Source organism: Oncorhynchus keta, chromosome 2, assembly GCF_023373465.1.
Source record: "Oncorhynchus keta strain PuntledgeMale-10-30-2019 chromosome 2, Oket_V2, whole genome shotgun sequence".
Taxonomy (NCBI): domain Eukaryota; kingdom Metazoa; phylum Chordata; class Actinopteri; order Salmoniformes; family Salmonidae; genus Oncorhynchus; species Oncorhynchus keta.
In genome coordinates this window covers 59,194,059-59,211,323 of record NC_068422.1, presented here as the reverse complement: position 1 = coordinate 59,211,323, position 17,265 = coordinate 59,194,059, and the positions used below count along the sequence as shown (strand labels likewise).

Here is a 17,265-nt window from a genome sequence, read left to right as displayed (position 1 = left end):
TTAGGCACTGCCTTAACCACGTTATTCTGTGGCTCGTACGCTGTTTTTCTATAACTAGCTATTTAAAAGAGATAACTAGCTAATGTGAGCTCTATCGGTAAACGAAAACATGCCTGCTTAGCACGCTACCGTTAGCTATGGCTCAAGGGCTAACTCTGGCTGGCGGTGGTGGATTCTAGCTACCAAGTTCGTCAGCTAGTTATTCCAGTAGACAGAAGTAGAAAAAGACAACTGTATCATGTCCAAACTGACATTTCAAGAAAACAAACTATCCTACGCAACACAAAAAGGTCAGATTTGGTGGCTTGCCTGAGTTTGTTACCGATAGTCACCCCGTTTCGTAGCGACTAGCCAGACAGATCCCACGAAGTCCTGCTGCACGGTCGGTGTAGTCAATCATGTGACTTAAGCAGGAAATAGGTAGAGCTAGGCCTAAATACATTTCAGCCGAAGCCACAAAGATTTGTCAGTGTTAACACACATAGCCTAGATACAGCTAAAATGAATACATTATTGCGAATGCCACATATTTAACTGCACCACCCCCCGGCCTTGACCAAAACTGATCTGATCGATTGCACATGACGTCACGACAACAATTTGTAAACTAGGTCCATTTTGAAGAGGGGTCGCAATGTATGCTGCGTTCAAAACACCTGTGAACTCGGACAAATACGGTAAAATCATGACCTCAGTGATTTTCGTGTCGGAATGTCGGAGGTCTAGAATAGGCCCGAGTTCTGGAGTTGGAATTCCAAGTCGGATGACCGTTCAAATCGAGCTCGTTCAAGTAGAGTTCGTTTTTTTCGGAGTTCCAAGCTCCCAGTTGTTCTGAAATGGAAATTGAATGGAGTCCCTTGAGAAGGCGGTCAGGAGTAGTGCAGTTTTATCATGAGGAGACGTATACTTAGAAAACGGAGGAGGAATGAAGGGAAATTGAGATGGAGAGAAGGTCTAACAGAGAAAGAGAGGGGGAGATTGAGTCGGATAAGAATATTGGGGAAAAGGGAGATGGTTTGTTAAAGAAGAAGGGAGAAAGAGAGGGGGAGATTGAGTCGGATAAGAATATTGGGGAAAAGGGAGATGGTTTGTTAAAAAAGAAGGGGACAAAATGTAAGCAGAGGGAGCTGAAGACAGGAGGAGAAATGGAAGTGAATGAGGGTGAAGTATCGGAGGTGGTAAATGCGGTAAAGTTATTGGAGACCGAGATGTGCACGGATGATCAGGATAAAGAAGAGTCTGTGACAGTAGGAGTGAAGTTTATGGAAATGGGGATTCGCCTTTTGGCTGATCCATTTGTGGTTTCACGGTGGATGAAAAAAGAGTTTGGTCATGTGGAATCGGTGAGGGTAACTAGAAGTGGTCTAGTGATAATTGTTTGTGGTTCTGTTGGGCAGAGAAAGAATGCGCTCGAAGTAAAACGAATGAGGGCGATAAAGGTGAATCATTTCGTTCTCAAGAAAAGGGCACCAATGAAAGGAGTGATAACTGGGGTAGCAGTAGATATAAAAGTTGACCAGCTGAGGGCAAAGATTCCCGGTGTATGTGATGCTCGTCGTTTGATGCGACGCAGACAGGGTGGTGAGAGTGGGGAAATAGAAGAGTCATTGTCTGTTCTTTTGAGTTTTGAAGTTGAGTCTTTGCCTGACAGTGAATAAAGAATATATAAAGGTATCCTGTACAAGCTTATGTGCCGAACACATTAAGATGTTACAGGTGTCAAGCTTATGGGCATGTGGCAGCAGTGTGTAGGAGGGAGGGTCCAAGGTGTTCCTATGTGGCAGCAGTGTGTAGGAGGGAGGGTCCAAGGTGTTCCTATGTGGCAGCAGTGTGTAGGAGGGAGGGTCCAAGGTCTGAGAAATGTGCAGAAGGGCTATTGTAATGGGAATTTTAGTGTTTGTGCTTTTCTTTATACACGTTTCTGTGTTCTATTTATATGCTGTTCTAATAACCAATTTCTGTGTTCACGCAAGTGGCTGACTGTACAAATCACCCCTATCAGTGGCTGCAATTTGGCAGTACGCCCAGACCGTGTTTTGAAAACGAATGACTTTGTTTGAGAACAAACTAAAGATATCTCGGTTTCAAGGTCTCAGCTAAGAGAGGAGAAGCCTCGCGAGGTATTGGTCTGTCACATGTTATGAAACAGTATTTGTCGGTTACATGAATTAAACAAAACGGTAATGATTCCTTAGTTATGCTAAATCATGCAAATATAACTTGTCTGTGTATAGCCAAAATATAACACAACTGCTGGGTCAGCCCAGGAAGATTGATGTGTACTATGGTGCATTGAGTTGGTTGGAACCTCTCCAGGGCGCTGACAATAAACAATTATTCATATAATATTGACTTTGAGTGGCCCTGTGTAACACAATATCCAAGACACTATATAACTGGGTTTTGGCCTTATTTAATCACTCTTTGCTTTTTATTTTATTTAACTAGACAAGACAGTTAAGAACAAAGCTCTGTGGGACTCCCAATCACAGCCGGTTGTGATATAGCCTGAAATCAAACCAGGGTCTGTAGTTGCTCCTCTAGCACTGAGATGCAGTGCTTTAGACTGCCGCACCACTCGGGAACCCCACTGATTAATATAGAAATAATTGGTATTGGTGGGAGACTATATAACTGTATGTTGGCCTTATTTAATCGCTCTTTGTTTTAAAATAGGATTAAATATATCTGATGCCTATGGAATTGACAATGGTATTCCTCAAGGTAGTGCTATCAGTCCTGTTTTGTTAAACAATTTGATGAATGATGTGTTTTCAAATGTAGGTAAGGGTATTGGGACTTGCCTATATGCTGAGGATGGAGCTATTTGGAAGAGGAGAAGGAATATCTCTCATGTGAACTTCTATTCAACAAGCGATATTGGCTGTTGAAAGATGGTTGATTAACTGGAGTTTAAAATTGTGGGTGGCGAAATCTTGCTGTATGTTCTTCTCAAACAAGAAAGTTTCTGATAATATACCGTTGTTTCTCCCCCTATGGGGAGAGTTTTGAAGTACAAATATTTGGGTATATGGTTCAATGAGCGATATAAACTCAAACTCAAAAAAGAAACATCCCTTTTTCAGGACCCTGTCTTTCAAAGATAATTCGTAAAAATCCAAATAGCTTCTCACATCTTCATTGTAAAGGGTTTAAACACAGTTTCCCGTGCTTGTTCAATGAACCATAAACAATTAATGAACATGCACCTGTGGAATGACGCTAACAGCTTACAGACGGTAGGCAATTAACGTCACAGTTATGAAAACAGTTATGAAAACTTAGGACACTAAAGGCCTTTCTACTGAATCTGAAAAACACCAAAAGAAAGATGCCCAGGGTCCCTGCTCATTTGCTTGAACATACCTTAGGCATGCTGCAAGGATGCATGAGGACTGCAAATCTGGCCAGGGCAATAAATTGCAATGTCCGCACTGTGAGACGCCTAAAACAGCGCTACAGGGAGACAGGACGGACAGCTGATCGTCCTTGCAGTGGCAGACCACGTGTAACAACACCTGCACAGGATCGGTACATCTGAACTTCACACCTGCGGGACAGGTAGAGGATGGCAACAACAGCCCGAGTTACACCAGGAACACACAATCCCTCCATCAGTGCTCAGACTGTCCGCAATAGGCTGAGAGAGGCTGGACTGAGGGCTTGTAGGCCTGTTGTAAGGCAGGTCTTCACCAGACATCACCGGCAACAATGTCGGCTATGGGCACAAATCCACCGTTGCTGGACCAGACAGGACTGGCAAAAAGTGCTTTTGTCGCGTTTTTATCTCACCGGGGGTGATGGTCGGATTTGCGCTTATCTTCGAAGGAATGAGCGTTACACTGAGGCCTGTACTCTGGAGCGTGATAGATTTTGAGGTGGAGGGTCCGTCATGGTCTGGGGCGGTGTGTCACAGCATCATCAGACTGAGCTTGTTGTCATTGCAGGTAATCTCAATTTATTTATTTTATTTTATTTCACCTTTATTTAACCAGGTAGGCAAGTTGAGAACAAGTTCTCATTTACAATTGCGACCTGGCCAAGATAAAGCAAAGCAGTTCGACAGATACAACGACACAGAGTTACACATGGAGTAAAACAAACATACAGTCAATAATACAGTATAAACAAGTCTATATACAATGTGAGCAAATTAGGTGAGAAGGGAGGTAAAGGCAAAAAAGGCCATGGTGGCAAAGTAAATACAATATAGCAAGTAAAACACTGGAATGGTAGTTTTGCAATGGAAGAATGTGCAAAGTAGAAATAAAAATAATGGGGTGCAAAGGAGCAAAATAAATTAATTAATTAAATACAGTTGGGAAAGAGGTAGTTGTTTGGGCTAAATTATAGGTGGGCTATGTACAGGTGCAGTAATCTGTAAGATGCTCTGACAGTTGGTGCCTAAAGCTAGTGAGGGAGATAAGTGTTTCCAGTTTCAGAGATTTTTGTAGTTCGTTCCAATCATTGGCAGCAGAGAACTGGAAGGAGAGGCGGCCAAAGAAAGAATTGGTTTTGGGGGTGACTAGAGAGATATACCTGCTGGAGCGTGTGCTACATGTGGGAGATGCTATGGTGACCTGAGATAAGGGGGGACTTTACCTAGCAGGGTCTTGTAGATGACATGGAGCCAGTGGGTTTGGCGACGAGTATGAAGCGAGGGCCAGCCAACGAGAGCGTACAGGTCGCAATGGTGGGTAGTATATGGGGCTTTGGTGACAAAACGGATTGCATTGTGATAGACTGCATCCAATTTGTTGAGTAGGGTATTGGAGGCTATTTTGTAAATGACATTGCCAAAGTCGAGGATTGGTAGGATGGTCAGTTTTACAAGGGTATGTTTGGCAGCATGAGTGAAGGATGCTTTGTTGCGAAATAGGAAGCCAATTCTAGATTTAATTTTGGATTGGAGATGCTTAATGTGAGTCTGGAAGGAGAGTTTACAGTCTAACCAGACACCTAAGTGTTTGTAGTTGTCCACGTATTCTAAGTCAGAGGCGTCCAGAGTAGTGATGTTGGACAGGCAGGTGCAGGTAGCGATCGGTTGAAGAGCATGCATTTAGTTTTACTTGTATTTAAGAGCAATTGGAGGCCACGGAAGGAGAGTTGTATGGCATTGAAGCTTGCCTGGAGGGTTGTTAACACAGTGTCCAAAGAAGGGCCGGAAGTATACAGAATGGTGTCGTCTGCGTAGAGGTGGATCAGGGACTCACCAGCAGCAAGAGCGACCTCATTGATGTATACAGAGAAGAGAGTCGGTCCAAGAATTGAACCCTGTGGCACCCCCATAGAGACTGCCAGAGGTCCGGACAGCAGACCCTCCGATTTGACACACTGAACTCTATCAGAGAAGTAGTTGGTGAACCAGGCGAGGCAATCATTTGAGAAACCAAGGCTGTCGAGTCTGCCGATGAGGATGTGGTGGTTGACAGAGTCGAAAGCCTTGGCCAGATCAATGAATACAGCTGCACAGTAATGTTTCTTATCGATGGCGGTTAAGATATCGTTTAGGACCTTGAGCGTGGCTGAGGTGCAACCATGACCAGCTCTGAAACCAGATTGCATAGCAGAGAAGGTATGGTGAGATTCGAAATGGTCGGTAATCTGTTTGTTGACTTGGCTTTCGAAGACCTTAGAAAGGCATGGTAGGATAGATATAGGTCTGTAGCAGTTTGGGTCAAGAGTGTCCCCCCCTTTGAAGAGGGGGATGACCGCAGCTGCTTTCCAATCTTTGGGAATCTCAGACGACACGAAAGAGAGGTTGAACAGGCTAGTAATAGGGGTGGCAACAATTTCGGCAGATAATTTTAGAAAGAAAGGGTCCAGATTGTCTAGCCCGGCTGATTTGTAGGGATCCAGATTTTGCAGCTCTTTCAGAACATCAGCTGAATGGATTTGGGAGAAGGAGAAATGGGGAAGGCTTGGGCGAGTTGCTGTTGGGGGTGCAGTGCTGTTGACCGGGGTAGGAGTAGCCAGGTGGCCAGCCGTAGAAAAATGCTTATTGAAATTCTCAATTATGGTGGATTTATCAGTGTTGACAGTGTTTCCTATCTTCAGTGCAGTGGGCAGCTGGGAGGAGGTGTTCTTATTCTCCATGGACTTTAGTGTCCCAGAACTTTTTTGAGTTAGTGTTGCAGGAAGCAAATTTCTGCTTGAAAAAGCTAGCCTTGGCTTTTCTAACTGCCTGTGTATAACGGTTTCTAGCTTCCCTGAACAGCTGTGCTGTGCGTTACAGAGAAGACATTCTCCTCCCTCATGTGGTACCCTTCCTGCAGGCTCATCCTGACATAACCCTCCAGCATGACAATGCCACCAGTCATACTGCTCGTTCTGTGCGTGATTTCCTGCAAGACAGGAATGTAAGTGTTCTGCCATGGCCAGTGAAGAGCCCGGATCTCAATCCCATTGAGCACGCCTGGGACCTGTTGGATCGGAGGGTGAGGGCTAGGGCCATTCCCCCCAGAAATATCTTGGAACTTTCAGGTGCCTTGGTGGAAGAGTGGGATAACATCTCACAGTAAGAACTGGCAAATCTGGTGCAGTCCATGAGGAGGAGATGTACTGCAGTACTTAATGCAGCTGGTGGCCACACCAGATACTGACTGTTACTTTTGATTTTGACCCCCCTTTGTTTAGGGACACTTATTCAATTATTATTATTATTATCACTTATTCAATTATTACAATTATTCAATTTCTGTTAGTCACATGTCTGTGGAATTTGTTCAGTTTATGTCTCAGTTGTTGAATCTTGTTATGTTCTTACAAATATATACACATGTTAAGTTTGCTGAAAATAATTACAGTTGACAGTGAGAGGACTTTTTTTTGTTGCTGAGTTTACATCGAAAGAGCATAATTGTTCAAACAAAGTGTTAGAAGGTGGTGGATCTTATGCGTTCGGTCTCTGGTTATGAATGTTGTTGTTTTTTTAATTAATTTTTTAATTTTTTTATTTCACCTTTATTTAACCAGGTAGGCAAGTTGAGAACAAGTTCTCATTTACAATTGTGACCTGGCCAAGATAAAGCAAAGCAGTTCGACACATACAACAACACAGAGTTACATATGGGGTAAAACAAACATACAGTCAATAATACAATAGAAAAATATGTCTGTATACAATGTGAGCAAATGAGGTGAAATAAGGGAGGTAAAGGCAAAAAAAGGCCATGGTGGCTAAGTAAATACAATATAGCAAGTAAAACACTGTAATGGTAGATTTGCAGTGGAAGAATGTGAAAAGTTGAAATAGAAATAATGGGGTGCAAAGGAGAAAAATAAATAAATATGATTACTCCAAGATCCTGTTGTTGATCTAACCTTGGTAGAGAAAAGGAAAGATTAGTCAGAAGACAGTCATATAGTGAAACTGGTTGACAATTACATTGGTAAAAGTTTTTATGCATTTTTAGCGCTTTTTACAGATGGATCCATTGACCCAAATAGTGAGTCGCACAGGAGCTATCGTTTACTTTCCTGAATTTGATGTGCAGATATGTAGAAGACTAACAGGGAACTGCCAGTATACTCAGTTGAATTGTTGGCGATAGTAGTTGCCCTCCAGTGGGTGGAGGACATACTGTACAACCTGTCAGAATTATAGTGGGCTCAGATTCCCTTTGTGTATTGAATAGTTTATCATCTGGAAAATCTAATAGGAGTGACCAACTATTAGAGGTATTAAGGTTATTATGCAGAATTGAGGGGCTGGGTGTAGATGTGAGATTCTGCTGGGTCCCAGCCCATTCGGGTGTGGAATGGAATTAAATTGTAGACCAGTTAGCCAAAAGAGCTTTAAAACAAGATATAATTGATATTAATGTTCCACTCCTTAGAGGTGAGGTGAAATGTAAGATCAGAGCCATTTTGATAGATGTGTGGCAGAGGAGATGGGACTCTGAGCCAAATGGCTGTCATTTACAGTATATGTCCTCCAAAGGAAGGTCGGTGGACAAAGATTCATAGGTCAGACAAGGAGGGGGTGTTTTCTTCATTGCACCTGGGACATTGTACATTGAACTCGTCATTACAGCTGGTTGGCAAGCATGTGAATGGTTTGTGTGTGTATGGAGTGTATGTGTAACGGATGTGAAACGGCTAGCTTAGTTAGCGGTGCGCGCTAAATAGCGTTTCAATCGTTTCAATCTTGCTCTGCAAGAGCCGCGGCTTTTGTGGAGCGATGGGTAACGATGCTTCGTGGGTGACTGTTGTCGATGTGTGCAGAAGGTCCCTGGTTCGCGCCCGGGTATGGGCGAGGGGACGGTTTAAAATTCTACTGTTACATATGGTCGATGAAATGGTGGAGCATGTGTTGTAATATTGTTGTATTATTGGTCACATACACATGGTTAGCAGATGTTATTGCGAGTGTAGTGAAATGCTTGTGCGTCTAGTTAATAATATAAATAATATATGCCATTTAGCAGACGCTTTTATCCAAAGCGACTTACAGTCATGTGTGCATACATTCTACGTATGGGTGGTCCCGGGAATCGAACCCACTACCCTGGCGTTACAAACGCCATGCTCTACCAACTGAGCTACAGAAGGACCACCCATAGTTCCGACAGTGCAGCAATAACTAACATGTAATCTAACAATTCCACAACTACCTAATACACACAATACACACAAATCTAAGTAATGGAATATGAATATATACATAGAAATATATCGATGAGCAATGGCAGAGCGGCATAGGCAAAATGCAATAGATGATATTATATACATAAGAGATGAGTAATGCAAGATATGTAAACATTATTAAAGTGGCATTATTAATGTGGCTCGTGATCCATTTATTTAAGTGGCCAATGATTTCAAGTCTGAATGTAGGCAGTTTGTCCGTAATGTGTATGCAGAGGAACAGAGATTGAAAGATTGAAGTGAAGAGTCATTGAGGATGGTGGGGTGTGGAAGGGATTTTGGTGATGTGGGAGGGTGTATTGGAAGTTAGTAGGGCTCATTTTTTATTTTCTCAGAAGTACTGAGTTCGGTAAAAGGATTTAGAAATGTGGAGCTAATCTTGTAAACCGTGATTACGACACACTCCAGCACAGGAGGTGGCGGCATGCACCTTTAACTTTTGTTTGCAGACCGCAATTTTATCATAGAAGAAGAAGAAGAACCAACACATGCGTTGGACTGGAAGCGGTGCGTCCGATTCTTTATATTGCTAATAAATAAATTGACATCAGACCGCACAAGCACGAGGTTCATCATGCCTGTCACCTGTGCAGTAAACGGCTGCACCAACAAGTTTATCAAAGGGTCAGAAATACGGTTTTACAGGTAAGGAGTAAAGGACTTCAAGCTAACGTTGGCTAGTTTGCTAACGTTCGCTAAGTCGTTCTTCAAATGTTGTTGTCAGCTAGCCGCTATTGAGTTGGCAAGCTAGCTACATTTGGTGTGTTTATGCGTACGCAAGAGAATGCTTGCTTGTGTTAAGTAGTGTTTCTTGTCCTATTCTTCTCAGGTTCCCCATCAGTAAGCCTCAGCTTGCCAACCAATGGGTACAAAGTTTGGGGATGAAAAACTTCATCCCTACACCTAACACTTGCCTCTGCTCTGAACATTTTAACCCAGATTGTTTTCGAGACTACAATGGCAAACAGTTTCTTAGGGAAGATGCCGTGCCCACCATTTTCGGTGCTGATTCATCGAAGGTAATGTATGGTTTCATAGTTGCTCAACCCAGTTTAGCCTATTGTCTTTGTTTTGTATTCAGCTAGACTACAATAACTGTTTAAAAAAATATTGCAGCCTGAATTACGAAAAAGGGGTATGATGACCAAGGACACAAATGCGGCTAACCGCTTCGGTGCACCGTCAGACCGGGAGAGGGCTAAGACGCTGGAGAAGAGCAAGGTCAAGGAGAAACGACATAGTACCCGGGATACTGGCAAGGTGTGTCAATTTTTTTTTTTAATCACCTCTCACAGATGGGTGTCACCCCTATAAATGAATGTTAGTGTAAATCCTGTTGCAGAGTACAGCAAGTTTTGGTGAATGTTTGCACAGTTAAGTGCTGTTTTTCAGAGACTTTTGTTTTCACCCCTTGTTTCATCTATCAACATTCACTCAAGTTATTTTTTTTATTTTGGCAGGGAAGAGGTGATGGCAAAAAACGAGGTGGAGGACGAGGAGGAATCTCCTCCAACACTGACCGGTAAGAGAGGAAACATGTTTCCAGAATCCATCACAGGATGGCTTCCTCGAAGGCTGCACCGTATGCTTGTTTTCATTATTGCATTTCAAATGGTTGCCTTTTTTACTGGAGAGACAAGCCAGGTCAGACGTTCCCATTGTTTTTGTGTATTTGCAGACCGACTATTGGTGCGAAGAGCAAAGTGTATGACAACAAAGGCCGCCTGCTCTCCTGTGGCAAGGACATGTGTGACTGCCTGGATGCGGACTGCATGGGCTGCTTCTACCCCTGCCCCGAGTGTAGCTCCCGCAGGTGTGGTGTGGAGTGCCGCTGTGACCGCAAGTGGCTCTATGAGCAGGTTGAGGTGGAGGGGGGAGAGATCATCCGCAACAAGTACGCTGGCTAGTCTCCCCTACCCTTAGGCTTAGAACTATGACTGTTCTGTTATTTTTCTCATTTTTGTTTCCTGTAGAAAGAGAAGGGACCGGATAAGAAATGGTCTGAAGTTGCCAAAAGATACTTAATCAAATCAAGTTATCACAAGATGTATCAAGAGTAAATGAATAAGAAATAATACTCCCACAATGGTTTCAACCAAGTGTTATAAGCATTTCATACGTAGTTTAGTTCCTGTGCCCGAGAGGATTAATTCAAGAAAGTATGTGCGCATACACTTTGCCGGTACCTCGCTACGAGAACTCATGCAAGGAAAAAGAGGTATATGACGTTGTTTCCACCTTTTTCGAAAGTATGCATGCCTGAAGAATTTTCCATGTTTCATTTTCTGCCTTTCCTCATTATGGTTTTTGCAATTCTCCACTTGTTTTGATTAGGTATTACATATGTTCTTTGTGCCCACAGCTGTCAATTACATTGGTCTTAATACATATTAAAATAATGTGAGTGTCCAGATTCCAAAAGTTTATAACAATTATCGGTGATGACTGGTGGCCTCTTCAGTATCATGTGTGTGGTTTTGCAACAGTTTCCTAGAAACGTCCACACGGTGTTTAGCGGTCAAAACAAGTGCTGCTGCTTTACCACAGATAATCTCCATTACAGGGTGTTCTGTGCCATTTTTATTTTCTGTGACCTATTAGGTATATTTTTGGGTAGTGATAAATGACCCATAGTCACAGTTGTGAAGTAAAACTTAAGTAGTTTCTTTGGTTATCTGTACTTTTTATATTTTTGACTACTTTTACTTCACTACATTCCAAAAGAGAATAATGTACTTTTTACTCCATACATTTCCCTGACACCCAAAAGTAGTTGTTACATTTTTAATGCTTAACAGGATAGGAAAATAGTCTAATTCACACACACTTATGAAGAAAACATCCCTGGTCTATTTCACACTTATCAAGAGAACATCCCTTCTGCCTCTTGATCTGGTGGACTCACTAATGGAATGCTTCATTGGTAAATTATATCTTGTTGGACCCTGCCCCTGTAAATAAAAAAGTGGATGCGGTCTGGTTTGTTTAATTATTTATACATTAACTTTTGATATTTAAGTATATTTTAAAAGCAAATACTTTTAGACTCAAAGTAGTGTTTTATTGCGATAGCACATCAATGGAAACGGTACCATAGAATAGTCAAACTGTGGCTGCTGCAACAGCTTAACTCTACAGTATTACATTTCTAGTGGGTTTACTATGCAGCTGGGTGTTGCCATGCTTATGCGATCACAGTCGGTGTTGTCCGTCTTGCATTTGATGCAATCGCAGCTCTTGGCAACGGGTATGAAGAAGGGCTCGACCCCGGATGGACAGCCTTCCAGGTAGACCTTCTCGTAGGACCACTCCTTGAAGTTACACACTCCCTGGGAGCGCGGCAGCCATGTGCTCTGATAGTTCAGGTCCTGCCAAAACAGGTAAATTGACATCATCAGAACACTGGCCTGTTCCCAGATATGTTGTAATGTATAGTCAACTCATGGCATGACAATAACCATAGGGCTTGGCAAGACAACTCAAACCGATCTGGGATTTGGCTAATGGAAACCATGTTTTTTAATTATTGCATGATTCATAGTGTTACTCTTCTGGTGCCAATGTGATCTACACAGAACAAAAATAGAATTGCCACATGTAAAGTGTTGGTCCCATGTTTCATGAACTGACATTTTTTTAAATCCCAGAAATGTTCCATACGCACAAAAAGCCTTTTTCTCTCATGTTATGCACAAATTTGTTTACATCCCTTTTAGTAAGCATTTCTCCTTTGCCAATATAATCCATCCACCTGAAAGGTGTGGCATGTCAAGAAACTGATTAAACCGAATGATCATTACACAGGTGCACCTTGTGCTGGGGACACCGAAAGGCCAATTTAAAATGTGCAGTTTTGTCACAAAACACAATGCCATGTTTTGAAGGAGACTGACTGGAGGAAAGCTAGCTAAATTGGAGGAATGTTGCCAGAGAACTGATTGTTAATTTATCTTTTAGAGTGCGTCCAACCGGCCTCACAACCATAGACCATGTGTAACCACACCAGCCTACCTCCACATCTAACTTCTTCACCTGCGGGATTGTCTGGGGGGGGCTCTTTTGTGGGGAACAACTGATTCTGATTGGCTGGACCTTGCTCCCCAGTGGGTGGGCCTGAACCCTACCCAAGCATGTGAAATCCATAGATTAGGTCCTATTGAATTTATTTCAATTGACTGATTCCCTTATATGAACTGTAACTCAGTAGAATCTTACAAATTGTTGCATGTTGTGTTCAATTTTTGTTCTGTATATATCAAAGGGCTGCTGATGCAACCCGGTGCAAAGTCAAATAGTAGAATGAATAATTTAGCTCAATTAGCACATACTCCTAGTCAATTAAATTAAACAGCATAAAATGTAGCATGGCTGCACTACAATATATTACACAACAGCTCACATGCAACAGAATATATATTTTTTGTTATTTATTTAACTAGGCAAGTCAGTTAAGAACAAGTTCCTATTTACAATGACGGCCTATCCCGGGCCAATTGTGCACCGCCCTATGGGACTCCCAATCCCGGCCGGATGGGATACAGCCTGGATTCGAACCAGGGACTATAGTGACGCCTCTTGCACTGAGATACAGTGCCTTAGACCAATGCGCCACTTCAGACCAAAAATATATATAACTCAATGTAATGAAAAACAATTGTACAGGGAGGGGTGTGTTCATTAGGGCACTCAACAGAACACTTTGTGCATCAGAAAATAAAAATGTGTTTCCTGTTGGCCAAGTAGGCCGTCCCTGTTTCAGGCAGTCTTGTCCAGTTTGGCACCTAATAAACACACAACCCTAAATAAGTACTGTATCCCGATTTAGCTACCGTTGTTTCGCACAGGCCGGCGCAGGTGGTGATGGTGATGCTTCCGTGACAGTCCTCTCTCTCCACGATGATGGTCATGTTGTTTAGTCGGCAGCCATACCTGCATTCTGTCCCCGCCCTCACTGGTGTCACCCACAGCATTGCCATGACGACCAGCTGCAGCGTCATTAAGTGGGTGCAGTACATAATGCTTCCAGAAGGAGAACAGGTCTATTCAGGAATCTGCGACACAGCAGGGAAACACATGCTGATCAGACCCCTCGCACGCGTGCGTCCACCAACACCAGAGGCGTTCAGGACACGCAGGTTGAAATATCAAAACAAACTGCACCAACTATATTAATTTGGGGACATGTTGAAAAACATAAAAAATGTATGGCAATTTAGCTAGCTTGCTGTTGCTATCTAATTTGTCATGGGATGTTATTTTACCTGAAATGCACAAGGTCCTCTACTCTAACAATTATTCCACAGATGAATTATCCTCCTTCAGGCTTCTTCTTCTTTGGACTTTATATGGTGGTTGGCAACCAATTTTAAGGTACATTACTACCAACAACTAGACTGGAGTGTGAACCTCAGTTCATCTTTCAATCACCCACATGTGTATATGCTCCTAAAAACCAATGAGGAGATGGGAGAGGCGGGACTTGCAGCGTGTCAAGCAGAATAGAACCAAGTTCTATTTTAGCCCCTGGCTACGCAGACGTGCATGAGCAGTGTGGGTGTAATGATTGAATATCATGTATGTGTATATTTATTTTGCAACACCCGCGCATGCGACACGAGCGGTGTGGTAAGCATGTTACCAATGAGTAGATGGGAGAGGCAGGACTTGCAGCACATCAAGCATCACAAGTTCTATTTTAGAGCCTGGCTATGCAGACACGCGCAAGCAGTGTGGGTGCAATGATTGAATAACATGTATGTGTACATTTATTTTGTAACGCGAGCGGTGTGGTCAGCATGTTACCAATGTGCCATCTCCTTGGTCTTTAGGAGCATATACCCACGTGGGTGATTGAAAGATGAACTGAGGTCCACAGTCCAGTCCCAAGACAAATTAGCTAGCAAAGGCACGCTAGCGAGCTAAATTGCCATAAATATTAATGCTTTTCAACCTGTCCCCAAATTAATATAGTTGGTTCAGAGTTCGTTTTGATATTTTAACCTGCGTGTCCTGATCGCGTCTGGTGTGGGTGGACAAAATCAACATGCTTGCGATGGCGCATGTGCTAGCGCTCTGATCGGCATGTTACATTCTGACCACACCGCTCTCAGCACATGTGCAAGCGTTACAAAATAAATTTACACCGATGTTATTCAATGATTGCACACACACACACTGCTCGGGCGCGTCTGCATAGCCAGGCACTAAAATAGAACTTGGTTCTATTTGTGATGCTTGAAGCGCTGCAAGTCCCGCCTCTCCTATCTCCTCATTGGTTTTTAGGAGCAAATACCCTTGTGGGTGATTGAAAGATGAACAGAGGTCCACACTCCAGTCCAGTTAGTGGTGGTGGTCCAAAGAAGAAGAAGAAGCCTGAAGGAGGAGAGATTACTAGAAACAAACTTGGTTTACCCTTTTATCTGTGGATTAATTGTCAGAGTAGAGGACCTTGTGCATTTCTGGTAAAATAATAACCCAATGTTCATATCCCAGGACAAATTAGCTAGCAACAGCACACTAGCTAAATAGACATACATGTTTAATGCTTTTCGACATGTCCCCAAATTAATATAGTTGGGTCAGAATTCATTTTGATACTTCAACCTGCATGTCCTGATTACATCTGGTGTGGGTGGACAAAATCAACATGCGTGCGATGTAGCACGTAGACACTCATGAACGGTCTGGTCAGCATGTCAGGTCACACTTTAAACAAAGTATATCTTATAAGGCCTTCAGACTCCCTTTATAAGGCCACCCCAAATCATTAAGGAAATGTAATCCTATATGAAGGGTGGCACATAGGGTTATGTGTGTCACATTTGCCAAAGCACCAGACAAAGTACCTCACCCGTTGTATCACTTCTATTATATGATACATTTTATTTATTCATTTATAACCTGAATATGATTATGGCCATAATGTCAGGTTTCCTTACTGAGATTTTCTCAGACCACATAACGTCCCCTCTTGGTCTCCCAATGGACATTTTATCTACCATTTCAATCAGGGATTCACAACCACTCAGAGGACATTGCTCCTGAGTGGCGCAGTGGTCTAAGGCACTGCATCTCAGTGCAAGACAGGTCACTACAGTCCCCGGTTCTTATCCAAGCTGTATCACAGCCGGCCGTGATTTGGCACACAATTGGCCCAGCGTCGTCCGGTTTTGGCCGGTGTAGGCCATCATTGTAAATAAGAATTTGTTCTTAACTGACTTGCCTAGTTAAATAAAGGTTCAATGTAAAAAAATGAAATAAAAATATTTAAATTGCTGTGGGTCTATTAAAGATGTTTGTCAGAGATAATCCCGTCAAAATCTGAGATATACTGAAATCACATAAAGAATACAGACAAGGTCAGATGAGTCATTTTCTATTTGGTCACCAGCCAAAACCAATAGTAGATTTGTGAGGAAAAAGATGTCGTTGGAAGCTACTCCGCTCATTGGGAAAGAGAATAGATGTTGTTCTACATCAACATAGCCCTCTTAGACCTTTGTGGCCAGGATGAATGGAATGAGCTTAAGGCTATTGTTACTCTGCCATGGACAAGATACGATCGTCTATAAAACTTCATTTGATGTCATTTAATGCGGGCATCCAGGGGAGGGAAGAAGGGAGCATCAGCAAAATTATGTTGAATTAGATTACATTAAATGTTCAGATTAAACCGTCAATTAGTTTATCAAATGATCGGCAACGCCCTGAAATGATGTGCTAGACTGAGTCTTTTGAAATGAGGAAAAATGTATTGTTATTATTGTAGTATTATGTTATTGCATTAGAAACAGCTACAGCCCGGGTACCAAAGTAAATTAGAAGGTGAAAAGGGGAGACAATTAAGAGATGACATTACATCAGAATCTTAGTTTGAATATCAAATCTCATGAAAGGCGTTCAACTTTTCAACAATAGTGACAATTTAACATCCACACAATTTAAAACCTATAGAATTCAAATGAGCATTGCAATCTCAATTTATCAATGATAGTTTTCCCATATTTTTCTTCTACTCAGATTAGTCACGTCGAAAAGATCTCAGTAAGTGATGAAAATATTTTCCAACTATTCCAAGTGCATACTGTCTTTGAACCCTTCCAGATCAAGTTCTTCCTCTCTCCACAAGCTGTATCATCTATTTTGAGCATGACAAATACAAACATTACAGTCAAACATAAAGATTCAGGGAAAACTCGCACGCCATTCAGATATACACTAGGCTACACACACACACACTAAGGAATTACATTTACAGGCAGAGATAGTCAATGAGATCAGCAGTGTACACAGAAGTCTGCAAAGTCAACATACTCACCTGTTGGGTTCTCCCTTTTGATTTAGTGACGAAGGAGGGTTGCCCCAGCTCTTTTATCCTCTCTGCACCTATAAATATTATCATACGGGTATTGCTCCATCTTTGACTGCTTTCATCCGACAAGGACCTTTTTTAAACCTTGCACGGGGGTGGACTCAAATCTCTTAAGCTCCGTTGCCTTGGAATAGTGAGGTTTTTCCTACCTGTCTGTCTATAGTGGTTTAGCTCCTTTGGTACGCGGATAGGCTCAGGTCTGTAACTCAAGGTCAATACACCCACACAAGGGGAGCAAGCTCGTG

The 17,265-nt window shown here is 42.4% G+C and overlaps 2 protein-coding genes across 3 annotated transcripts; one reads left to right on the top strand and one right to left on the bottom strand.

Moving 5' to 3' along the window:
* The first annotated feature begins 9,086 nt into the window (after positions 1-9,086).
* Positions 9,087-11,624, top strand: arl14ep (ADP-ribosylation factor-like 14 effector protein). Its single transcript, XM_035734679.2, has 5 exons — positions 9,087-9,294; positions 9,479-9,668; positions 9,766-9,909; positions 10,110-10,171; positions 10,328-11,624. Exons 1-5 carry the CDS (start codon positions 9,224-9,226, stop codon positions 10,554-10,556), a joined length of 696 nt encoding a protein of 231 aa, XP_035590572.1. The 5' UTR covers positions 9,087-9,223; the 3' UTR covers positions 10,557-11,624.
* Positions 11,625-11,688: 64 nt separating this feature from the next.
* Positions 11,689-17,090, bottom strand: fshb (follicle stimulating hormone subunit beta). Of its 2 annotated transcripts, XM_035734703.2 has the most exons (4): positions 16,967-16,987; positions 14,942-15,021; positions 13,479-13,700; positions 11,689-12,017 (listed from the first exon to the last, which is right to left on the bottom strand). In XM_035734703.2, the coding sequence occupies exons 3-4, from the start codon at positions 13,662-13,664 to the stop codon at positions 11,790-11,792; spliced, it is 414 nt and encodes a 137-aa protein (XP_035590596.1). In that variant the 5' UTR covers positions 13,665-13,700; positions 14,942-15,021; positions 16,967-16,987; the 3' UTR covers positions 11,689-11,789. The 2 variants fall into 2 exon arrangements, with proteins under 2 accessions (XP_035590596.1, XP_035590587.1); XM_035734694.2 differs by lacking the exon at positions 14,942-15,021 and having other exon boundaries at positions 16,967-17,090.
* Between the last annotated feature and the right edge of the window lie 175 nt (positions 17,091-17,265).

Excerpts from the sequence above, each read along its gene's own strand:
- fshb (XM_035734694.2), bottom strand. The coding sequence starts at position 13,664 with ATGTACTGCACCCACTTAATGACGCTGCAGCTGGTCGTCATGGCAATG. Across the intron at positions 12,018-13,478 it reads CCGGCCTGTGCGAAACAACG|GACCTGAACTATCAGAGCAC; the intron begins GTAGCTAAATCG and ends CTGTTTTGGCAG.
- arl14ep (XM_035734679.2), top strand. The coding sequence starts at position 9,224 with ATGCCTGTCACCTGTGCAGTAAACGGCTGCACCAACAAGTTTATCAAA. Across the intron at positions 9,295-9,478 it reads TCAGAAATACGGTTTTACAG|GTTCCCCATCAGTAAGCCTC; the intron begins GTAAGGAGTAAA and ends TATTCTTCTCAG. Across the intron at positions 9,910-10,109 it reads GTACCCGGGATACTGGCAAG|GGAAGAGGTGATGGCAAAAA; the intron begins GTGTGTCAATTT and ends TTATTTTGGCAG.